The sequence below is a fragment of the Pimephales promelas genome, chromosome 11 (assembly GCF_988280905.1).
Source record: "Pimephales promelas chromosome 11, fPimPro1.hap1.1, whole genome shotgun sequence".
NCBI classification, from domain to species: Eukaryota; Metazoa; Chordata; class Actinopteri; order Cypriniformes; family Leuciscidae; genus Pimephales; species Pimephales promelas.
Genome location: NC_142779.1, coordinates 939,476 through 967,035, shown reverse-complemented (window position 1 = coordinate 967,035; position 27,560 = coordinate 939,476). Strand labels below are relative to the sequence as shown.

Sequence of the window (27,560 nt, the reverse complement as noted above, 5' to 3'; positions counted from 1 at the left end):
AAAGTGTAATTTATTCCTGTAATCAAAGCTGCATTTATTTGAGAAAATACAGTAAAAACTGTGAAATACTGTATTATTATAATGTAAATTATCTGTTTTCTATGTGAATATATAATAAAATGTAATTTATTCCTGTGGCCAAAGCTGCATTTATTTGAGAAAATACAGTAAAAACAGTGAAATAATATTATAATGTAAATCATCTGTTTTCTATGTGAATATACAGTAAAGTGTAATTTATTCCTGTGATCAAAGCTGCATTTATTTGAGAAAATACAGTAAAAACAGTGAAATAATATTATAATGTAAATGATCTGTTTTCTATGTGAATATATAATAAAATGTAATTTATTCCTGTGGCCAAAGCTGCATTTATTTGAGAAAATACAGTAAAAACAGTGAAATATTATTATAATGTAAATCATCTGTTTTCTATGTGAATATATAATAAAATGTAATTTATTCCTGTGATCAAAGCTGCATTTATTTGAGAAAATACAGTAAAAACAGTGAAATAATATTATAATGTAAATCATCTGTTTTCTATGTGAATATATAATAAAGTGTAATTTATTCCTGTAATCAAAGCTGCATTTATTTGAGAAAATACAGTAAAAACTGTGAAATACTGTATTATTATAATGTAAATTATCTGTTTTCTATGTGAATATATAATAAAATGTAATTTATTCCTGTGGCCAAAGCTGCATTTATTTGAGAAAATACAGTAAAAACAGTGAAATAATATTATAATGTAAATCATCTGTTTTCTATGTGAATATACAGTAAAGTGTAATTTATTCCTGTGATCAAAGCTGCATTTATTTGAGAAAATACAGTAAAAACAGTGAAATAATATTATAATGTAAATGATCTGTTTTCTATGTGAATATATAATAAAATGTAATTTATTCCTGTGGCCAAAGCTGCATTTATTTGAGAAAATACAGTAAAAACAGTGAAATAATATTATAATGTAAATGATCTGTTTTCTATGTGAATATATAATAAAGTGTAATTTATTCCTGTGGCCAAAGCTGCATTTATTTGAGAAAATACAGTAAAAACAGTGTAATATTATTATAACGTAAATCATCTGTTTTCTATGTGAATATCCAGTAAAGTGTAATTTATTCCTGAATTTATCATCATTACTCCAGTCTTCAGTGTCACATGATCCTTCACAAATCACTCTAATATGAGGATCTGATGCTCAACAAACATTTATGATTATTATCAGAGTTGGAAATATTTCGGGATTCAATGTTGAACACCGTTTATATTTTTTTATTGTATTTTTCAGAAGAAAGTAACAAAAAATAGCATTTATTTAAAACAGAATCTTTTGTAACATTATAAATGCGTTCACTATCCCTTTTTTATCAATTCAATGTTTCCCTGCGGAATGAAAGTATTAAAACCATACTCGCCCAACACCAAACTTTTAAACGCTCGTGTAAATGTTTCATAATTTCATACTTCAAGATCGCGAAATCATGCGAACTGATTCAAGCATAAGCAGAAACTAATAAGAGCACTTCTACATTCTTCATTTCAGCTCAGTTTCACACAGTGGAGATGACTTCATAGATGTGTGTGGGGAACTTCAGCCCACAACATGATGATTCAATCTCGTAAAGACACACATTAGCCCCAGAGGTTTACTAGAAAACTCAATAAAGATTCATTTGCGGATAGCCGAAGAAAAGATGACACGATTCTGTGGCTGGAGTGTGATTTCCCCGAAGCCCTGATGATGGACTGATTTCATCTCAAGAGTCTGCCGTGTAAATGAAGGAATCTACATCTACAGCACGCACACACACACACACACACACAGATGAGAGACGCCTGACTCACAGTCCGAAGAAAACAAACGTCTAACTGAGATGAAAGCTGTGGATCAGAAGAGTGTGTGTGTGTGTGTGATCTGACAGACGTCCACTTCTGACTCATGAGTGTCTTCATGATGGAAGATCAATAAAGCTGAACTATTTGTGTGTGTGTGTGTGACAGCCTTATTCACCAGAACATTCACAACAAACTGAAAGACGATCTATTCTGCCCTTTCCACTAGAACAGGTTTTCCTGCATTATTCTCCATTGTTGCGGCTCCTCTCTTCCCAGTCTGTCAGTAACGCTCTGTTCACTTCCTGTCTCTGTGAAGCACACTGTGCTCTGATTGGTTGGCTGGAGCAGTGTGTTGTGATTGGTTGAACGCTTCGAGTGTGTTATTATACCGCCAGTTTCAACCAAGCGGCAATCTTCCGGTCTCTCTCTTAAACTCAACGCTGAGTGAGTTGAACTGCAGTTCCTCCACTGACCACTAGAGGCGCTGCAGAAGAGACTCACTCCCATGTATAGTATCCAACGCCGAACCCCAGCGCTAGAGCCGGAAGTAAGGGGCGGAGTTACGTTCTAACCAACAACAGTGCCAGGGTCGTGAGTGAGGGGCGGAGCTTAAGTTTGAAACCTAATAACGCCACCTAATGTAATTTGGAGGGTATTTTACACATGAAACGGCTTATTGAACATGAAACCTCTATACGTATGGATGTTATGATGCTACATTTCAGTACAATAAGCATTTTAAAACATTGATTTTGTGTAATATAATTGTATATACAGTCCCTCCAGGATTTCACGATTTTTTTTTTGTGATTTTTGCGATCAAAATGACTGATTTTGTGGTGGTAATTTCCAAAAATTTGTGAAAAAATTTGCGATTTATATATAACATTTACCATAATAGTATTTAGTCCTTCCAGAAAAACCAGAGATTTTTTGTGATTGTTGTGATTATTATTTTTTTTTAATTTTTTTATTTATTTATTTATATATTTATTTATTTATTTTTTGCGATGAAATTGCAGGAATTTGCAAAAATTGAGGGAACTTGCAAAAATTGCGGTTTGATGAAAAAGAGAAAAAAAAGTGATTCCTCCAACATCCTGTTCTCACTAGGCTAATGTAAGAGTCATTTCTCATTACTTCATTTGATAAGCAAGCATACTACATCATAGAAAGTGCTGGGAATATTTAATTTCTCATCTTGTTTTATTCCAGACTGTATGAGTGTAAATAAGGTGTGGCCCCTTTAAGAGCTGTTGAACTCTCTGCAGTGTTATATGTGCGCCTCGAACGCCCCATGTGTGCGGGTAATTTCAGTTTGATGCTACTTCTTTTATCTTATGTTGTTTATTAAGTAACAATGTGACGGTAGAACGTGTGACAGACAGTTATACGAGTTCGATTTGTGAGATGTCAATCGCCTCCGCGAGTCTGTCTGGTGTCGCGTAATTGCGTCACTTCATAACGTTCCCATGGAAACAGGGGGAAATGGCTGCTCTTATGTGAAGCAAACGGAACATTTTTTAACTTTCTGCTAAGATACATGTGACTTTTTTTGCAACCAAAATGCGAGGATTATGAAATCATGCAAACCCCGCATATTTTGCACGGAAATCGGCAATTTATGCGGCGAAAGTGCGGCGTATTTGAAAAAATGCGGACTTTGGCTGATTTTGCATTGAATTCAGCGATCGCATAATCGCGTTTTTCTGGAGGGACTGTATATAGTTTCAGTTATCCGTTTCATTGTATTATGAGTTACTTCCTGATCATGATGGTGAAAAAATAATACTTGAAACTTATCGGCATTTTAATGTATAACAGTTTAATAATTTTAGCTAATCAGTTTATACATAGGCTACGTGTAGATTTACGAAGGTAAGACCTTCGTTTTTTGGTTTTTTATGAAGGAGTTAACTTTGTATAATAAAGCTTTGAAAGATATAAAACAAGACAAGCATTGGAGGTTTTCGAAATTATACACAATTCGATAACTCATTAGACCTCTGTGATATTTTATGTTATATTTATTTATTTATTGTGTTTACAAAAATCTTAAATTGTTTTGAAATTGAAGATATCTATTTGTAAGATGATTTTGATTGTTTAATAAAAAAAATAAAATAAAAAAAAAAACCCATGGGTATTTTGGATAAAATATACTTTATTTCACAAGAACATGTGCAGCATGCATTTTTTTTCCGTGTCAAATAATAATGTCAAAACCTAAAAAAAAGAGAGAGAAAATTCTGCATTGTTTTAAACGAAACAATAAAAATGTATACAAATGTCCAATTCAACCCTAGGCCTGTTTTATAACAACAATCTTGTATACATATAACTTACAATGTATCAAATGATGATGGGCCATTTTGTCCTTACATTCTTGCTAAAATAACTATAATGCAATAATAATAATAATTCCGCCCCTCCCTCACTTCCGGTTCTTCAGCTGGATATATCTCACTCCCAGAGACACGCATGTTAAACTGCCCAACTTTACAGAAGAAAAAAAAACAAGCCGAAAGTGGTTTGGTCTATATTGCTAATTTTGCCCTTCATGACGACTGTTTTTTATAACTCATTCGTTTAAATTATACTAAACCCGCATAGTTAAGGGCGTGGCCACTTGAGTGACAGGTGGATTGCCGCTGGCCGTTTCTCTGCTGTCTGTTAGCGTCACATGACCTCAGCTAACTGCCTCGCTGCTCCCAGTTTATCTGGGAGTGACGCGCTAACAAGATGGCGACGGCCGGCTCCGCCCACTTTGGGCTTTACAAACATTCTTCAATAAAGTCACGGACACTACGTCCATATTTTCTACACAGTCTATGGTTTCAACACACTACTAACTAACTGCGTATTAATTATTATAATGAGGAATATTGTGACGTGTTCGTTCCAGGAGTTCAGAAACACTGATATAAAGATTAATTGAAGAGTTCAGATGCAAAAGCCTCTAAATGCCATTTGAAATTTTCTTCTTTAATGATGATTTTTATCAAACTTGTATATTTAAGTTCAGTAATTTCACTTAAATGACAATTAATAGGTAATTATCATTGCCATTTTAGTGAAATTAGTAAACTTAAATATACAAGTTTGATAAAAAAAATCAGCATTAAAGAAGAAAATTTCAAATGGCATTTAGAGGCTTTTGCATCTGAACTCTTCAAATCCTTTTTCATGCTCAAACAGCAACATCACACACTAGAGAGAGATGAACATGGAGACAAAAGCAGAATAAGTGCTCTTTAAAGCAGATCAATAGTGCAAAATCTTTACGGTATCATTTGCTGAAATTCAGATATTATAATGAGCGATTGCTTACTGTCTGACCAATCAGAGCAGAGCAGCTCTCATAGAGGCGGAGCTTAGTGTTTCAGACTCTGACGCTGCAGTGGAGATTATGAGGAAATAAAGTGTTTCTGACATCAGATGCGTGTGAACCTGCTGTAGGAGACGCCACAACAACATTAGGAACCTTTCAAATATCATAATAGGGGTCTTTAATGCCCTACCTGTGGTGCACTATGTAGGTGATGATGGAGGCGAACAGACAGAGGAGCATGACAGCCGTACAGGCGTAAACCACCGGATGCAGGAACTCTCCCGGATACGGAGGGAACGACAGCACCTTCTTCAGATCCTGAGAGAGAGAGAGAGAGAGAGCATCAGTTTCCGTTACCATGACGACACAGACTCATGACCAGAGCGAAAAAATGAGCACTTTCCACACAATCATTGTTTAGTACGGAGCCCCTAAAGGGACATTGTGGTGGTAAAAATTTGGGATGGGAGAAAAATATATTTTTCCAATCTTTAGCGTTCCCTCACAGTCCCTGTTTCATAGTGTTTGAACTTGGACTCAAATATAAAGATAAAGAAATGCAAAGTTGGCAATATTCACAGATTCAAACTTCCCGTGAGCTAAACGTTGATAAAACACAAAATAACACCTATATTTATAATCTCAGAACATGGACGAATGAAACATCCTTAAAAGAATTGAAATTCAATATCACCGTCACATCCATGAAAAGACGTCATTTTATCTTTCTGCAAACAAACCGATAGGAAACACTTTAGTTTAGGGTTTAATTCTCACTGTTATCTAGTTGCATATTACTAGGATCTTATTGGCTGTTTATTAGTGATTATGAACAGCATGACTATATTCTGCCTTGTTGGAGTTATTAACTCGTTTTGCGGCGATATTGAGGATATTTTGAAATACATATGTTTATTTATCTAGGGTTAAATGTTTTTAGGAGTTTATTTAAAGTGGCATTTTACTTATACAACACATACAGAAAATAATGAAATCATACATGTCACGATTTTGATCAAATCTCTCATAAAACATTCCAGGATTTTCTCCATATAATGGACTTCAATGGGGACCAAACGGTTCAAGGTCCAAATGAGAGTTTCAGTGCAAACTGTTCAAAGGGCTTTAAACGACTCCAGACGATGAATTAGGGTCTTATCAAGGACCCTTCGAGTCGTGACTCGAAAAAAGATTAGTTCATTTTGATGCTTTAACTTAATTTTGATTAATTTCAAAACAAGGAAAACAAGACTTAATATCTTTTTATCTAGTAAATGCATCTTGATTTAAAGGAGTAGTTCACTTCCGTCCCACAGGTGGGACGTTTGCCACTATATTTTTAAAACAATAATATCTTAGTAAATACCTTAAATAATATTGACAAACTATATATCATTTGAAAGCTTACAATCTCTAGTTTGCATATTTGGTGACTGATTTTCAAAATATATTACAGAGGAGCCATAATTTATCAATATAAAACAAGAATATTTTCATACTCATAAGGTGTGTTCAGACCTTTATTTTAAAATAGCAGTAAACATGAAAAATCATGAAAAAATGGTAGATACCTCAGTTTGTTTTCATGCCAAAAGTTCAAAAGATAGAATCCATTCAATTATTTTGGAAAAAAAAAGGTCTGAAAAGTTTGAAATATCAAGAAAAAAATAATAAATTCACCATTTGTGACGTGGCAGCTAGCTATGACTTACATGCGTGTTCTTTGTATGTGTTTCTTAGAGGTTCAATTCATATCAAAATCTGCCAAACTTCCCATGCTACTTCTGAATAGGATCTCTACTTCAGAAATTGTATGAAAATTGTGAAAATAATGGTTCATATCACTCAAAACACGAATGGAAATGCAGGCGCCCTTATATGGGCCTGTAATGGAGTCTGATTGTGCCCTAGTGAAAAAGTTTGGTACTGCGCTCAAACAAAATCTTACTGAAAGCTCATTTTTTGAGATATCAACCTAAAATTTGAAACACAACTTGTTCAGATTTTTGGCTTTGATTTTTCTGCCATTTTAGAGTAGCCCAGGTTTTGAAAATATATATTTTATGTAAAATATGAATAATTAATATTTTTGCATTGTACATTTCCATAAACTCAAACCTCAATAACTTTTTTTCTGTTTCACTTTCTTAATTTATTTCACTTCTACAAAAATCTGCCAAATGTCTTCTTTAAAACAAGACCAATCATATGTCTATATTCCAAAGCATTCTTGAATTACAACCATTTAAGTTCGAAATGTGCATTTTCATGTCTATTCAAAAAAGGGGGGTGACAGTTAACAGGTTAAAAAACACTTTTGCTGATAATTTACTCGCCCCCATGTCATACAAGATGTCCATGTCTTTCTTTCTTCAGTCAAAATGAAATTAACAAATCTTTGATTTGTTCTGAATGAACGAAATGACTCGAAAAAAGATTTGTTCATTTTGATGAACGAGTTCGAACAGGAGAGTCACGAACGCGCATCACAGAACAGAGCAAGGCGAGCATTTGAGCTTATAAAACTTAAACTTTGTTATTTATTTATTAAATGAGCGATCGTTTCGCTTGATAAGACCCTTATTCATCGTCTGGAGTCGTTTAAAGCCCTTTGAACAGTTTGCACTGAAACTGTCTTTTGGATCTTGAACCGTTTGGACCCCATTGAAGTCCATTATATGGAGAAAATCCTGGAATGTTTTCATCAAAAACCTTCATTTCTTTTCCACTGAAGAAAGAAAGACATGGACATCTTGGATGACACGGGGGCGAGTAAGTTATCAGCAAAATTTTTCTTTAATACAACCAAAAAATTGACCATGAATGAGATCCAGTGATCCATAACTCTGTAAGAGAGGAACATTCCCTGATTCTCCTCTTACAAACATCTTGAAACAATCATTCATCTTTTTATATCATTAAGCAAACACCAGATATTGTCCTGCCACACACACACATCAGACAGCGACACACTAAACTGAGCCGAGACTGAAACAATAACTCAATATCATATTCATCATAACCCCGTCACATCATATCGCAGATCTCTGGGGTTTATATCAGCAACACTCCGATTAAAGCAGGATCTAACGTTTCAAAGTCAATCATACTCCGATATTTCATCAGAGGACATCTATTAGTGTCCCTGAATATCGTCTGACCTTTGACCTGCACCTGGAAACCAGCAGTGACATATTACGATTATTATCAAGAGAGAAAGAGACGAGGTTTGCAATCGCTTATCGAGTCTGAGTGGGAGAAATACTGAGACTTGTAAATATTCATCTGCACAAACTAGGCGAGGGATTTATAAACACACACACACACACACACACACACCATCAAATCCTCTGGCTGGCGGCCTGAACATTCGCAGGCTTGATCCTCTTATGAAACGGGCTGTTATGAAAACTTAGAAAAAGCATCTAAACTAAATCTGAGATCAGACGAGCACAAGATATCCACACTTCAACATTATTATGATTATTAATAACATCATAAAACAAATGCTGGATTTCTCATGCACTCAAATGAAGAACACAATCATTACACATCATCATTGTTATTATCCCACATTAACGATGTAACTGTTGTTGTTTACGTCATACATTCCTAAAGAAATCAAACGTAATATGAAGAGTAAAAAAATGAAAAGTTAAGTTAACTGATGTGTGGTTTAATAAAGAAAACTGAGAAATCACAGAAATATGACGACAAATGATTGAATAATTACACACTACGGTCCGGCACAGCCTCAAATATATCATTTGTGGATAAAAATGTCCGGCATTCATACTCATTCACAACTGAACGGATTAAATTAATGGTCAAAATGTGATTTTATGGCTCAAATATGGAGGAAAAACAGCTCAGATTTATTCACAGATTCAAAATATGCAGCAGATGCAGATATTAATATGGACAAAAAGAAGAAAATCAATGATACTTACATAAAATGCTTATAAATATCAATATCTGTCAATAATATGTCGTAGAAAGATGATAGTTTTATGATCAAAGCTTTATTTTTAAAGTGATGATTAAGAGACTCTTATAATATTTTTATAATAAATGATGATGATAATCAAGTAAAGCTGCTGAAATATTACTAACAATATCAAAGTTATTCTTGATAAAATCAGAGATTCGACACAGAAAGACTCGAGCTGAAGGAGGACGTTTGTACAAGTCTAAACTATCAATCAGACACAGAAGCGCTGGAGGAGTGTGTGTGTGTGTGTGTGTGTGTGTGTGACAGGTTTATCAGCAGAATATGTAAATGATACGAACGATCTCACAACATCCCAAGAGCTACGATTGACTGAATTAATAATGAACAACAGTTTACAGAAGAACCAACTAGATACAGGTGAAACTCAAAACTAGAATATGGTGCAAAAGTTCATTTATTTCAGTAATTCAACCTAAAATGTGAAACAAATATATATTATATAGACTCATTACATGCACAGTGAGATATTTCAAGCCTTTATTTGTTATAATTTTGATGATTATGGCTTACAGATATGAAAACGGCAAAGTCAAAATTAGAAAAGGTTTTCATAAAAGCCATAATCATCACAATTATAACAAATAAAGGCTTGAAATATCTCACTTTGCATGTAATGAGTCTAATGTGCCACAGATAGTGTTCATATGCATTATGCATGATTTCTCACGCATCTCCACATATACACACACACACACACACACACGTTTGTGTCCGTGAGCATGCTGGTTATTCCAGGTCAGATACGCCGCTGTTCAATTCTCCAGTTGTTATAGTCATATCCAAATACAGGTGAAACTCTCAAAATTAGAATATGGTCCAAAATTCATTTATTTCAGTAATTCAACTTAAAAGGTGAAACTAATATATTATATAGACTAGAGCCAGACCGATAAAGGATTTTGAAGGCCGATACCGATACAAATAATTGTTGGTTTTAAAATCCGATATTCCGATATATCGGCCGATATTTATTTTATTTTTTTCAGAAACGCGCAACAAAACATGAACAGATTTCCCTAACATTAGTTATTTGTAGTTATTAATGAGTTTTAACTAAAATAATATGATAATGCATTTTAAAAAGAAACTTGTTTCTTTTATTGTCACATCAGATCAGACTGATGATAGCGGCATTAGCTAGCTTTATGGTTAGCTAGACTATAATGAGCCATAATTTAGCAATGGATTACATCATACTGCAAATTGTAAAACATACATGTTCAATATAACAGGCCGAGGAGAGATGATTCGTCTCATTGCTAAAACTGTCACGCGCTATTAAAGAAATACTTCAGTCACGTCGTCAAAAGTTAAAAGGACAGTCAGTCGACTACTCTGTAACAACGTAACGTAACGTAACTATTACTAGCTAAACACTCTCGGCTTATTTAACAGCAAAACTGGACATGATCGTCACAAATTTTGTTGCTTATTTGAGTTTAGAGAACTGATGGGGATGATCTTTTAATTGTTATTCAAGCAATGACCAACTCAACGAGTGTAGAGCGCCCTCTGGTGGACAAACTATACAACTCCAACACTCATGACATGGTTCAAGCATGTTTCGTCCGTTTTAATTTTACTTTTGAAATATTAATTATAACTGCCGATACCGATAGTTTGGAAAATGCCTAATATCGGCCGATAATATCGGAATATCGGATTTTAAAACCCAGAAATATTTGTATCGGTATCGGCCTTCAAAATCCTTTACCGGTCGGGCTCTACATTACAGCGAGCAGACTGTGTTTGTCATCGGTTTATTCCTCCACAACAACACAGAGAAAACGTAGCACACCCTCATATTTAAAAAAAATGGGCTGAAATGTGAGCGGGACGTATTTTCAAGAGATTCCCAAAGGACAAACATTAGATTTAGACATCGAGCAAGAACATTTGGCCCTTCTTGGCAAAACATGTTGATAAGACACGAGATTGTGCGGCCCAGAATCCATCATCATTTGAGCGTGGCCTTACACACACACCGCTGTCTCTGTGCAGTCGCTCCGCACTCTTTGATTATGTCGTGCATGACGGCCCAATCACACACACTCTTCTGTCGGCCCAATCACACACACTCTTCTCCACCGTCCCGAACACATGTAGATGTGGGCCGCTCATTAGGACGGCGGTGCGGCCCGCTCCAGGGTCATCTCCACACACAGATTAGATTTCAGGTTTGATAGTCCGGCGCATCGCTCATGTGCCCCGCGGGACGGGTGTTACCATCACACACACACACACACACACACACGAGGACTCACTAACACACATTAATCAAAGTATTACAGGAGCTTTTTCCTCCTTCAAATAATGATTCTACAATCTACAACTGCGAACGTTTAGATAGTGAGTTAATATCTCATAATTTATTGTTATTATAATGCAAAATAATAATTATAATGGAATATGATAAATATATATTTTTAAATGTAAAATCAATCAATCAAATTGTGAAATAATGATATAATGATAAAGCGTTTCATTTTGGTGAGAACTGTTCCTTCAAGACTGATAAGTGTATAAGTCTGAAACGCTGATGCTGTCGACACACACACACACACACACACACACACACACACACACAGATCTGATCTCCAGTCATGAACGTCACCAAAGCTGAACGAAGACTGAGTGACTGAACCACACATCTCTCCAACTGCCCTACAGCAGACCTGCCACACACACACACACACTACTGTAACACACACAGTACTGTAACACACACACACAGACCCGCCATAACACTGAAACACACATATACAGAGAAACACACAGACTCGCCACACTTCTGTAACACACACACACACACACACACACACCCGTCACACTACTTGAGTTTTCTCCCCTTATTTAAATAGTTGTGAATGATGATGTAATTAGTGTTGTATAACGATGCAGGAATACGCAGCTCCACTAAATCAACACGAGCGTTCTAACAGGTTCTGCTTCCCCTTAAACGACCCTCATGCGGAGTGTGTGTTTTAATGATCCTGAGACGCCTCACACACACGCGGCGGGGCTCCGGCGTCACACATGAAGCGCTCACGCCAGAGGAACAATCCCATGATGCAAATCAAACCAGAACAGGACGACTCTCGGTTACACAGAACTCATTTACCCACAATCCTTATCACCCAGAAGAGCAACAATCCATCGCTTTTACTGCTCTAATTATTCAACAGTCCATAAGCGCTCCTCACACACACACACACACACACCGAGCTTCACTCATAAATGTCACTCATCAGCTGGTCTCTGCCGTACGCCTGCTCGTTCCAGTCACTGTAATAAAATTTCATTACTCCGAACAAGTCTGATGCATAATGTGGTGTATTCAGCACTCATTTAATTACTGCTGCGCAGAACACACTCGAGAAATTAGCGGAAACTGTGTGTGTGTGTGTGCAGAAATACTGAACGTTAGTATTTAAACATGAATCCCCACGTAAACACCATGCTCATGTTTCACCCCTAAAAACCCTAATGATAATGATGATGCTTTACATTACTTTTTAAAAAATATGTCGAAAAATATATATGTAAATAAAAATAATATAAATTAAAGCTGCAAGCAGCATTTATCGGTGTTCAAGCAGTTCAGGCTTTTAAGCAAAAAAAAATTGAAACTTAAGGCATTTAATTTTATTTAACATGCATTTATCCACGGACATAATAGATGTAAAACACCATTTACAATCAATACAGGCAATTTGGAAATACATGGTTTTAAAGCTTTTTAACAGTTATAGTGCCACCTATGGTCCGATCTCCATGAAACTGTGCATGCTTCTTCAGCATGTTATGAGACATATGCTCATCAATTTCTCATCAGTTTTCCTTTAGGATTTATATGATTTTGGGTGCATTTTGTCCCATCCCTTTTGTAAACGACCCTGTTATAGCCAATCAAAAGCAAAAGTTCTACTTTTTTTCGATAATTATTTATCTAGAGAGTCCAGAGAATAGTATTGGGCAAAAAACCAGGGACTAGTTCGCAAAAGTGGGTTTTGGACAAAAACCGAAATAACAAATTTTGTTTTGCTCCAAATGGAAATCCGAGATATACATCTTGTCCGTCTTGAGCCAGGGATTACAGTGGTGTAAAAACATTGAAGCTAAGTCAAACCGTCTAGGAGTTATGAGCAATTTAGTACTTTTGGCTGCTGTAGCGCCACCTATGGGCTAATCGGGGTCATACTCTGATAGCTTCTCCACAATTCGACAATATTATGAAGCTGCAGACTCGGAGCCTGCATCTACAGTCCCCCACCGAGAGTCCCGCATTCTCAGACCCCTCATTTTTCGAACAAAGCGCCTCCTGCTGTTCAAAAGATCGAATAACACCCGCACACAGAGTGCAGTTTACGCTTATCCAAATGCAATTAAAAACAATAGGATGCAATATTACGGTCTTCAAATAAATTATCCAATAAATATTTGCGTTCCCTGCTTAATGCAGGTGCCAAAAAACTCATTGTTACTGATGGAAGGGATACAATTACAGATTGAACTATCTTCTGAAAAATAGTCTATGTGATATTTTATTGCTACAATGTTTTGTTTTTTTATATATTTTTTTTTTATTCAAAATTCAAATTCCACTTTTTCTTTCAGTTCAACCTATAATGGTCTAATTAACATTACCATGCTAACATAACAAAATCTGTTTTTTGATATTTTGAATGCGAAGCAAAATAAATCAGAATAGACAAAACACCAATAATAAACAATTCAGTAGGCTACTTTATTTAATGATCACCTAAACATCATCTTACTGTAAAGAAAAAAGGAAGAACAAACTGTGTTCGTGACTTTACTTTTCGTCTTTAATTGCATTAAAAAAACTCATTTATAAGTCGCTTTGCATAATCATAAAATGATATGTTGCTGGAATCGGAAGGGGCAACTCCATCGATGTATGGTGTACTGGATACGATAGCACATGTCTTATGATCTTTCAAAAAGAAAGAAAAAAAATTCAAATTCATGTTGCACTGCTCTGACTGTAGAAGTGTCCCTTGAGATGTTTTTGAACTTTGGACAACTTTGTGGGTTTGAGATATATGGGGGCACAAAATGGGCAGTAAAAATAACTGCAGCATTTATGACATATAAAAAAGTCCGAGGTTAAAGGCTAACGTTAGCTATCAAAATATTTTCGGGGTAAAGAGGGCGAAAAAACATAACGGCTCAAATCTTACAAACTACCTTTACAAATATTAAATGGACTATTCTTATGTTGTATCGATTAGCTAAATTAGTTCTATTAAAAAATAAATCAAACGAGCTATTACGATTCTCTAAATAAAATTGAAGACAGCCTAGTCACGTTTTGGCTTAGGTTCTGTTTATCTGATACAATTTGATAGTAGGCGCTGACTCGAAAAACGAGGGGTCTGAGAATGCGGGACTCTGGGTGCAGGGGGACTGTAGATGCAGGTCTCCGAGTCTGCAGCTTCATACTACTCCAATTCGAGGCCCTACCATCTGACAAAGTTTCACAGCTCCAGCCCTTACGGTTTGGGCTGCACGATGCGTTTTAGGGGATTTTTTCTTTCTTTCTAGCAAATACAATAGGTTTTCAGCACTTCGTGCTTGAACACCTAATTATTTAAAAATACTAGGGCTGTCAAGCGATTAATCGTGATTAATCGCATCCAAAATAAAAGTTTGTTTTTACATAATATATGTGGGTGCACTGTGTATAAATATTTTGTGTATATATACGTATATATACACACACACACACATGCATGTATATTTAAGAAAAAAAATATTATTTATATATAAAATATTTATATATAATATAAATTATATAAAAATCTATATACAGTGAGTAAATACTTAAATATTTTTTAAATATTTACAAGCATGTGTGTGTATTTATATAAAATAATTATACACAGTGCACCCACATATATTATTATGTAAACACAAACTATTATTTTGGATGCGATTAATCGCGATTAATCGTTTCACAGCCCTAAAAAATACAGATAAATAGAATAAAATAAAATACAGTATGCAGAACACTCACACATTTACTACATAATAAATCTTATCTGGTTGATCGTTTATATTATCGCCCAGCTGTAATCTGCTCAATGTGGACTAGAATACATTCAGGTATTATAAACATTAAAAATGTTTATTAATGTTAAATTATACTTGACGACGTCATTGCAAACTTAAGCAGAAGCACTGTAGCCGCATATTAAACGGACCCTAGAAACGGTTCTGACCGAACCACTTAGGGTCAAAGGTCAGCGGCTCAGAGGTCAATAGGTCAAATCCACTGTGTCTCTGGAGGCTGTGGTTCACATTGAGCAAAACTCATTTCACATCCCATCAGAGGAGCAAGAGGACTCTACTGATAGAGAAAACCCACAAAAGTGATATATGGCGACATCTGCCTAAACTCACTCCCGTCCTGACATCGATCCCGTCCGTTTAAAGCGTTCGTTTGATTTAAAGAGATAACGAGCAGTCAGGAGGTCATTATTGCAGAATTAACCCCCTGAGAGGGTGTAGGGGTCCTATCTCACCCGGAAATATCTAATTAGGATAATCATCAACTAAAAATATAGATAAAAATAATAATAAATAAATATAAACAAAAGACTCTTTAGTCAAACTACCAACTGCTAACTCAAAGTAAATGTTAAACTGACACACATGCAGAAAATATCTGGAAATAAAATCAAGAAAAAGGCCTTACTAAAAGTGACCCAATTTACCCCTAATGCTAATGCTAAATAAAATAAATAGACTCGTTAGGTCGTCAAACTACTAATGACTTGCTGAAATTGACCCTAAACATTAAAGTGACGTGATAAAGTATAAATAAAATAAAACCAAAAATAAAATTCTGATGTAAAATAAACTGAACGCGCCCCTAAACGCTAAACTGACGCACCAGAAGGTATCTGGAAATATATCAAATTAAATTAAATTGAATAATAAATAAAAGGACTCTTTTGGTAGTCAATGACGTTAAACTGAAACAAGTCAAACTACTCAAACTGACCTTAAACATCATGATGTGTCAGAACGCATCAAGGGGAAGAAATAAATAAATAAAAATGAACGTGTAACAGGTTCAAAACATGACATGAAACAAAACCGAAAACAATACTTGACCAGGACACATGGCAAACATGAGGGCTCAAACACACGAGACCTGTGAACAATGAACAGGCGATTATCCAATGACCAGACACATGGCAGAATCACATGACTACACCGAATCGTGACAGTTAATGACAATCAAAGTGACTCTGAGCACTGAAACCATCACAAAAACCAGACGAATCCACAACAAAAACCACGTTTGCGTACAGGAATAAACTCTCTCACTAAAGCGACTATACGCTCATCTGTGAGATTCCCATCTATAAAGGCGCATCGCTCACTCCAATGACAAAAGGTTGAAGCAATGTAATTTGTGGAAGACATCCGTATCAAGCCTCTGTCAGGAGAACGGCGCTCGAACACCACCGATCTGCTGACGACGGCCAATCGGTGATGGATCTAACCAATGGGAGCTGATTATTCAGAGCAAAAACAATCAGCATTTAAACACAAGCATCAGCAAACGGCTGAAATCCACCAGACGCAAACAAGCTTTCACAGCCATAATCATCAAGAATTTACGGATAAAAACACTTCTTTTAGAAGAAAATATCTTCAGTCTTCTACTTCAAAACTTTGTCAAATTCCCTCTCAAAAATATCGTGCATTAGGCTATATTAAAGGGTTAGTTCACCCAAAAATCCAACCCCGTAAGACCTTCGTTCATCTTCGCAACACAAATTAAGATATTTAAGATATTAAGATCGCTCCTGCATAGTCCATAGGCTTCTTGAGGGAATGACTCGAAAAGTCATTAAAGACATCGTTAAAATAGTCCGAGTGACTACAGGGGCTCAATCTTAACTTTATCAAACGACGAGAACACTTTTTGTGCGCAAAAACAACAAAAATAGCGACTTTATTTCAACTATTCACTTCCTTCTCCATGAGCCTGTAGTCAGTTAGCGTAGTGTGATTGCGTATAAAGCTACGTCACACGAAGGCTCACTATTGGCCGACGCTGGTCATGTGTGTGATGCGTGTGACGTACAATAACAGAAGCTTACGCTATTAAACTAGTAACCTGACTCGCGCAGACGGAGAAATAAACCAATAGGCAAGGCAAGGCAAGTTTATTTATAGCACATTTCATACACAATGGCAATTCAAAGTGCTTTACATAGAAGAAATTAAAATAATCAAAATAAATCAGAATAATTAAAACAGTTTAGAATAAAAAATAAGAAATAATGAAAAATAAAAAATTATGATAAAAATAAAATACAGTAAATTAAAACAATAGTTGAAATAAAATCTTTATTTTTGTTTGTTTTTGCGCACAAAAAGTGTTCTCGTCGTTTGATAAACTTAAGATTGAGTCACTTGGACTATTTTAACGATGTCTTTAATGACTTTTCTAGTCATTCCCTCAAGAAGCCTATGGACTAGTATGCAGGATTGATCTTAATATCTTAAATATCTTAATTTGTGTTGCGAAGATGAACGAAGGTCTTACGGGGTTGGAACAACACTGACAGAATTTTCATTTTTGGGTGAACGTCCAGAAACATTTGTGCGGAGAAATTAAATTCTTTGATCTTTTGAGATCAAACAGAAGTATGAAACTGTAATATTCAGAACTCAAAATATGTCGAAATATCAGATCTGATTGGACAAGGTCAACAGGGCGTTAGTGACCGAGAGAGAGAGACCATCTCTCATTGGTCAGTTTCTCTCTGGTGAAGAGTGATCTGTTGTTTTTCTGATTCATTTTTATGATGAATATGAAGCTTACAAAAGAGACACATCTATTCTTTAACATTCATAACATTGAGTGCCTATCCCGTCATGCAGAGCACAACGAAGAAGTGGGATTGAGGAATCGTCAGGCGTTTGCTTGGAGCAGGTGTGTGTGAGACCGGTGATGTCAAGGTGAAGGACACACACACACACACACAGCTGAATGTGCATTACACAACCTTCATGTCCTCAGCAGAGTCCAGACCTGTTCTCCTCGATTACATCTCCTTCAACCACACACACACACACACACACAAAATGGCTGCATCGCAAAGACTTAATGACGGCCTCTATCAATTATCTACCTTCTAAATATCAGAGCTGTGTGTGCATCAGCATTATATAGCAAACATTATTATCTGAATCTGAATTATTATCCGTGGAAACATCCACGTCATACACAAATATGGGATTTCTTGCTATTCTCTTCCTTCATTCTTGATTTAGTCTGCACTGTCAATTAACCAGATCTATATATATTTAATAATTAGATTATTACTCATAATCTGAATATGACCAAATATTCAGCCCGATCTCACGAAAGGACGTATCTATACCACAAATTTAATTTCTCGTGTCATTTATACGCCAAAAATGCATATGATATGCACTTTTTGGCGTGTAATACACACACACAATACTATTACGTTTCGCTCTGTTTTATGGAGGATATGACAAAACTACTGATGATCTACTGTAAAAATGCATCTGAGATTAAAGCTACCCAGCTAACCGACAAAAGACAATTTTCCAGAATACTTGCGTGAAAGAAAGAAAGAAAGAAAGAAAGAAAGAAAGAAAGTCGAATTTTTTTCTGATCAGAAACAAGCATGTCAGCAAGTCACTGTAATAGATAAGGGAAGTTGCGCGAACAACAATAAAATACAGTAAATCACAATGTCAATAAACACGTTATGATGCACGACTGAAGGCTTTATCCCAGATCAGATCAAGGCAATTGGCTTTCTGAACTACTTTAATCTCAGATGCATACAGTAAACATTAGTAGTTTTGTCGTATTCTCCACAAAACAGACCAAAATTGTATTATTGTACCTTTTTGTGTTATTTTCATAAAACAGATTCAAACCAAATTTGGTAATTCATAATGTTTATACCAATAGGCTTTATGCCGTGCGTCACGTGACCAAACCGGAAAACGGGTCTCATCGCATCCGCTTGTCAGAGAAAGTGTTAACGGCCGTAAGAACTGACTGATATCTATGGATATTTAAGGTAATCAGCTAACCTAACTAGTTCACTTTGTTATTGGCGTTTTATTCCATTTAAATATCTAAACGTTACTGTGAAGAATAAAAAATATAAAACGTTTAAATATTAATCTGCACATGTGAGGGATATTGTTTATGCTAATCTTTGCTCGCTCCTTTTAAGTTATCTTGAGTAAAACCTCAAAAAATTTCATGAAAAACATACAAAAGACCAGGACCGGAAGCGATTCGACCTGTTTTACAGAGAATGCGGAAGTAAGTTGTGCATAATGCCTATAGCAATCAGTTTCAGAAACCTTTGGGGGAAAAAAACAGTTTCCGTTATCAGATAAAAGGGTAATATTTGGTCATATTCGAATGATTTGATCATAGTATCAGAGCACCAATATTCTATCAGTGAGCGGCTCAGATTTAGATTAAATGCACAAAAATAGGCCGAAAAATCTTTATCATTTAACAAGATGAAATCCCTCTAGGAGTGTGAGTGTGTTGGTGGAGAACACAGAGATCTCAGCAGAACTGAAGCTGCGGCGGTGAGGAAACGGAGCAACAGGTCCAGATCCGCAGATCCGCGTTCACGGAGAGCTCGGGGTCACGTTATAAACGTGTGTCGCGAACGGGTTGAAAGCCTCTCTTTCTCAGACACTGCGGACTGCGGGTGTGGTGACTGCATCAGCTCTCTCTCTCACTCTCACACACGCTTTCTTTCACACGCTCACATGCACAATAAACAGCATCTGAATGGCAATGCAACAAAAGCCGTTCTTTAACGCGTGAAGTTTGAAGCATCTCGAGAACAGCTGCACTTTCACTCACACACACACCGCATCTCATCTTCACGCGCGAGTCAATTAAATCCGGATTAAAGTCGTCTAATGCAAAACATCGACTTTGATTTTCCACACACCTCTCGCGCATCATCACCATCATCATCATCACTCGCTGTTTCCCTGAGCATCGCACTTATTACAATCCAATCCAATACAATTCGATGGAACGTTCACAGCAGAAGCATCCACGTCATATTTCGAATGATAAATCGTTCTGACCTCCCAGTCGATGGAGTCCCAGTCCTCGGTGAACATTCGGCGTCCGTGAGCTCGCGCCACTACGGGCGATCCGATGCCATTGCGCGGGAAAAATCCTCGTTAAATCACTTCCACGCGGCGATATTCCCAACATGAGTCCCGGTGCAGAGCATGAAGAAGCCGTCGCGATTCCATGAAGGATGAAGAGGGCGAACAAACTGCCCTCACACACACACACACACATTCGCTGATTACTCACTTAGGCTACTCAAACCACACACAGCTCACTCATCACAGGTTTAAACCTAAACCCGTTCGGTCGCCACTAGGCTGATGATGATGATGATGATGCAGGAAATCCAGCGATGTGCCTTTAAGGAAAACTTGTTGTATAAGGGCTTTCTGCGCTCCTTCCCCACAGACGAATAAATCCTCGCGGGTTTCTATTGGTATTTCTAGCATAATTGGAAGCAATCCAAATGGGATGCATCACGAATCGAATAAAACCCGACTGGATAGACTGAAACTCATTTTGTGTTCATCCAGAAGGATCTTGTTTGAATCTTTACTCAGCTGCTCTGTTCCACATCCAGTCCTGCATAAAAGCAGGAGTAAAACATGCACTTGAGGCGCCTCTGATGCTGCTTTACAGTTCTGTGTCAAATGATGACGCATCTTTACTTGTTATTTATTTTTAATCTTTCATAGGCTACTTGCACGTTTAGATTCATTCGTATTCGTGCACTTGTAATGCATGTATGGTATACTGTGTTGAATTAAACAGTGAATTATTATTTTTTTTGCCATTTTAGATAGAAATAACAATCCAGCACATATTTCTTTAAGATGTCTTGACTAAAGTGTTATTTTGGATGTGCATTAATTGCTATGCAACATGCATTGCTTTGAAGCGACATGTATTGCTCGCACCTCGTGTCCTTCGCACTGGAAGGGTCACGTGCACCCACATCTACACCTCACCTCACACCATTTGCCCTTGCAAAAATGAAATTTACACTTGTGCACCCACACACACACACACACGCTCCTCACTGACTCCGGGCGCGAGACTCTTACCATGAGCACGGCGAGGTTGTTGTGGTGCGCGCAGTGGATGGTGGTCGTGTTGTGCGCGGAGCCGGTTATCTGACAGCCTTCCGCGCGCCAGCCACCGTGTCCATCAAGCAGGTCAAAATCCCAGTATGCTGCGGTGGGGTCTACACCCAACGAGAAGTGCCGGAGAGCGACGGTAACCGGCTGCACGGGGCTCCCGGGGCTACACCCATCTAGGAGAGCAACACATTGCGTCAAGCCTCAAGTGCTCCAGAGATGCATCCACGAACCATATGAAAGCTGGCAAATGCAATCACACACACATGCACGACTGGGGCGTTATTACACTCTGGAATGAACGTGCATTATTGTCTAATTGATGCAAAACAAATTAGATTGCGCTTATTCGAACTCGTGTAATAATGCAACGCAACTGTTGCAACATCGTGCAAGCGCGCGCATGTTTTCTCATAATCGCATAATGTCTAAATAAGACTAAACACTCGAGTGCAATGCCGTTTTCCATTTAAAAACAACTCATGCATGCATATGTGTGGATATGCATGGAAAAAAATGCAGCATTACCTAATTTGGTGAACGCAACTGGTGTCGAAACGCTCCTGCGCTTCCCATCGTCCGCGAGATTTGACGAATTCCCCGTGCATGGGAAGAGCTTTCCATTGCGGAAGACGATCAGCTGCAGCTTACAGGTGGAGTTGTCCTCAGACTGGGGGAAAGCCAGCGGGAAGTGAATGGAAGCGATGGCCACCGTGTTCTGGAACGGGGAAAGGGTTATGAGGAGATGCGCACATCTGACAGGAGGAAGAGGGGTTTATCCTCCTCCTGTGTGTCTGCCTCTGCCGCAGAGGGAATGATCCTGACCAACATCAGCAGCACAGGCTGATAAATCATCATCATCATCATCACCATCATCATGTGTTAGAATAGCCGGACTTGCAAGGGGGAAATCATCTCAATTTGGCCTTAAAAACACATCTATGAAGGCGAGATGTGCATTCTAAAAAATGCTGGACCCAGTTTTGGGTCAAATATGGACAAACTCAAACATTGGGTTAAAAATGTAATATAAAAATGTAACCCAATGGCTGGGTTTGTCCATATTTGACCCAAAATTGGGTTAAAACAACCCAGCATTTTTTAGAGTGTGCCGAATCCAAAAACACTTTTAAAATGATTTAGCTGGGTGATTATAATTAATGCTAGTATAAAAATAATAAAATAAATGTGCATAGACAGATACTGTGTGTTCTGGGAAAGTTATTTTATGGTTGCGAAATATTATTCATAATAATTCATTCTGCATTCTGAGATATTTTTTGGTTATTTAAAAAAAAAAAAAAACCTCCGTGCAATATTCTGGAAACGTTATTTTATGGTTGCAAAAAAATAAAAGCCAAGAAGACTGTTTCTAGAACTTATTATTTGGTTCTCAAAAAACAACAAACAAACAAACAAATGCTGCCACTTGTTCAACACATTAAACACTCACACACTCTCACATGTGTGTATCTCTCTATGTGTGAGGGTCATTGAGTGTGACTGTGAGAAAGAGAGAGAGACAGTGAGTGTGTGTGTCTGTGTGAGTGTTTAATCTTAAGTGTGTGTACCCAGCAAACACAGAACGTCCCCGAATGAACACCGATGTCTGTAATATATCTCTGAGAAGCGCTCCAGTCAGCGTTCGTCTGTTCGTCTGGCGAGTTTCATTCACAAAACCAGACGCCTCTTCAGAGACCACACCATTAGCATACGTGACTCACGCCTTTTACCCAGAGTGCACTGCAGCGTCCACATTACATTCCAGCAGCTCTTCAATGCAGCACTGCTGTGTGTGTGTGTGTGTGTGTGTCCTCAGCTCTTCAATGCAGCACTGCTGTTCATGTGCAGAAACATCTCGCTCCTCTGTGTGTGTGTGTGTGTGTGTGTGTGTGTCCTCAGCTCTTCAGTTCAGCACCAAGGACAGCAGATATTCCTCCTCTCATTGGACGCAAACACTTCCGCTCTTATAAAACTATACACAACGCTTCATATGAAGAGGTTATTCGGTGCATTAACACACTTATAATGCACATCGTTTCAAAGATTAAAGAGAAAAAACCTTGAAAGAAACTAAGATGTCAGATATCTCGATCAATTACAGCCTGACATGGGAAATAACAGTCAGAAAATGTGTTTTAAAGGAACAATTCATTAAACCGGATCTTTAATGATAGAGGACTATATTAATATTCATAATATATAATTATGTGAATGCTTGTAATGCACTCTAAAAAATGCTGGGTTTTGGGTAAAATATGGACTAACCCAGCCATTGGGTTACATTTTTAAATTCAATTTTTAACCCAATGGCTGGGTTTGTCCATATTTTACCCAAAATTGGGTTAAAACAACCCAGCATTTTTTAGAGTGTGAGATCTTTATAATAGTATAGCATACTTACATAAAGTGCATATAAATATCAATAATATGTCTTAAGATGATTTAGTTTTATGATCAAAGCTCTGTAGTTTTAAAACACATAATAATAATAATAATAATGCAATACAGTGATGATTGAGAGATGAACAAATAAACCTTCCTCAAACGCTGGATGATCATATCTGATACTCACACAACTGATGTATGGATAATAAAGCAAAGCTGCTTATATGTTCATCTTGAAATATTAAATATACAATGAGACTGAATTATAGTTGAGGACGCGGATATTAATATTCTAACTGGAGAACTAGAGGTTTTTTATGCATAAACACTATCCTACACACTAAAAAAATTGGTTGTTTTAACCCAATTTTGGGTTAAATATGGACCAAACATTGGGTTAAACGGCTTGGTTTGTCCACATTTGACCCAAATTTGAGTGTTTAGAGTGTGTAAAGCATGTGATTCAGTCCTGGCTCTTTATTAGCACACACTTTAAACACACTTGGATGTGAAGCCGTGGGGTTTGAGGAACACGACCAAATCAAACTCATTTACAAACTCGCTTGCTTTTGAGGAATTCATGTTGCATAACTCACAGAAAGATAATAAAGCGTTGTCATGCCAACTGGCCGCTCTACAGTACAAATCTGGATTAAAGAGGAGATTTCACACAGAATATTAGAAAATTAGATTTGGACATTCTTTGAAAATGTAAATGTGAATCACTAACACACTCGTGGGATTTTTTCCTGTGTTTTATGGGCAAAACTCTGCATCCGAATCTTTGAATCATTGAAGAGTTTGTATAAATCACTCGAAATCATTTCCTTTCCTTTTACCCTGCACTTTGTGGTGTGGAAGTCCAAGGTATTTGAAACAACGCCATTGCAACTCACCATAAGGCCAAATAATTATGCTAATATATGCTGTGGAACTTTATTAAACGATTTATACCATATAATTGTCGAATTGCAAATTTTCTGATTAAAATTCTGATTATTATTATTATATAAAAATAGTAAATAAATACAAACAAGAAAGACATAACTATTATAATATACTAATATTTATGGCTGACAAAAAGTGACAGGCAAAAAAAGAAATTAAAAAAATTCCAGATTCCAAAATTTGGCCAAAATTGTGATTTTATATATCAATATGACTAAATAATAATAAAAATAATAAGTATTATTATTATAATTATTAATTGAAAAACAAAAGAAATCTTACTATTGCAATATCTTACAGAAAAAAAAAATATATTTTTTTTTACATTACAAAAATAATATTAATGGTTGAAAAAAAATGCATTGTAATTTTGCTTATATAATTACGATTTAAAATATGATTTGAACAACTTTCCAGACCAAATTGTGATTTTATAGTTCAATGATAATAATAATGTATTATTTATTATTAGTTTACAAAATAAAAGTGACTAAACACAAAATAAGAAATATTAATATTATATTTCACTGTGAATTAAAAAAGAAGTACTGAAAGACACTGAAGCGTGCAGCATTATTCAACTCTTGACAATTTCCATTGAAACAGGAAGAAGGGCAGGGCATATCGAGAAGCTCCTCCCCTTTAAAAAAATAGCCAATAGCGTTTGGTTTCCGTCATTGCTCAGAGCCGATGAGTTCAATAAAGCCGCAGTTTCCTCCTAATCTCCTCCATATCGCTTTAAACGCAGCATTTTGTGCAGAATTCAAATGTGTGCGATAGTTTCCTGTCCAGCGGGTCATGTGACCCTAACGTGAAACCACACTTCACTCGCCCCAATGTTCAGCCTATCTTTCTGTCCCCTATATAGACGTAGTAAACGGTATGTGTGTGTGAACGACTTCAGCCGCAGCTTCAGTGTTTATAACGAAGGGGGCGGAGCTTCAGATTCTAGAGAGCATTTGATTGGACAGAGAATCTGAAGTGCAGAGTGATGTCATCAAATCATTGATTCGTGGCACTACGTTGTTTTGAACACTTATATCATCTATCTGCGAATTTTTCCTTATAGATAACAGTAGAAGGGAAACAAATTCACAAAGCTGGACTGATTTAACCCAAAATTGGGTCAAATATGGACAAACCCAAATGTTGGGTTAAAAATGTCAACTTCAACTTTCACTTTCAACTGCACATTTTTTAATTTCATTTGGGTTTGTCCATATTTGACCCAATTTTGGGTTAAAATAACCCAGGATTTTATAGAGTGTAGCCCAAGCCAAAAAACGTTAAGATTTTAACTGTACATTAAACATTTTATGGCTGTCTTAGTTTCTTTATGTTCAGAATGTTAAACACAAACCCACACAAAGAAGCTCGTGACGTTTCCAGGGTTTTTCACTTCATTTAGTTTCAAAGGGAGACGTGAACTCGGATTACTCTTGGGACTAAAGACTCGGCGTGAGAGATGAAGCCCGGAGAAACCCAGCCATGCAACAGGATGGATGAAGCTGGCGGTTTATTTAAAGAAGTCTTCTGTCATTAATTCCCACAGATACCAGTGCTTTCATGTGCTTTATCAATCATTTCTGTGTTCGGAGTCAGACGTGATGAAGCAGGAACATCATTCATCACCAGACCTTCTCTCGTCAGCGTTTGATTGGGAATTATCTCGTCTAAATCCCTGTTGGACTTTCAGAAAATCATGAGTCTCAAATATGATCATCAGGCTTTTGAAGAAGGTTTTTTGTAAGCTAATACAGTCACTTTGCATTCAGATTCAATATAACTCTTGGCAGTCTGATCAAAGAGATAAGAATATAAATAGAAAAAGTGCATTACAGTAGTTCAGGAGTAACAGAAATGTAAGATGCTAATGCAATTAACAGCAGAAATAATTAATTAAAGTATCTAGCTGATTAACCACTGGCTGTCACGCTCTTGTCAAGCGATATAACGACTCGCAGCATTTATTTAGTTTTACAATGAAATCAAGCATGACTTATCCAATCAAAATCATCTGTTTTATAATGCACATTTCAAGCGAAAAGCATTTATGTATAAACATGTGTGTATAGTATAAAGTACAGGGTTATTATAGTTCACTAAAACCATAAACTTGAAATAGAATAAGTAAAACACTGAAAGAGGAATTAAGCTTACTTTATTTCAGCTTTTTTCATTTAGTTCAATTTTATGCACTATAATAACTAGAGCTGAAATAAAAATGAAGAAAAACCACAAAGATTTTTTTAACTAATAAAAAAGTATTTAAACTAAATTATTTTAAAATTATTATTTTAAAATTAAAATAAGAATAAATAAATAATTTAGAAAAATGAAATGAATGAATACTATAGACATATTTAGAAAATTAATACAAAAAATATAATAACAAATAAAAATAGAAAATAAAAAGAGCTAAAACTGAAATAAAAGTAAAAAAACATTTTCTAAACTAAAAATTTAAATTTAAAACAAAATTAAAATAATGAATACAACTATAAAAAGTACTTTAACCCAAAAAGAAAATAAAACAAAATATAAAAATTACTAAAACTGAAATAAAATTAATAAAAACTATAGTGTTTGAGGGCGGGGCAAAGAATGCAGCCAATGGGCTGGCATTATGCAAATTAGCTACGAACCACTCTCAGGTAAACTACCATGTTTGAGGGCGGGGCAAAGAGATACCGTTCAGCCAATCAAGACCATAAACTGGCATTATGCAAATTGGTTACAAACTACATAAGTTACAGAAGACGACGACGACTTGTTTTAGCGGTTCAG

The 27,560-nt window shown here is 36.4% G+C and overlaps 1 protein-coding gene across 1 annotated transcript in view; it reads right to left on the bottom strand.

The window, feature by feature from the left end:
* Positions 1–27,560, bottom strand: part of adgra1b (adhesion G protein-coupled receptor A1b) — a 115,590-nt gene that overhangs the window by 23,495 nt on the left and 64,535 nt on the right. The window contains exons 13-15 of the mRNA XM_039649272.2: positions 21,966–22,155; positions 21,405–21,613; positions 5,373–5,500 (exon numbers count right to left, since the gene is read on the bottom strand). Of these exons, the coding sequence (XP_039505206.2) occupies positions 5,373–5,500; positions 21,405–21,613; positions 21,966–22,155 (527 nt within the window). The remainder of the gene's footprint in view (positions 1–5,372; positions 5,501–21,404; positions 21,614–21,965; positions 22,156–27,560) is intronic.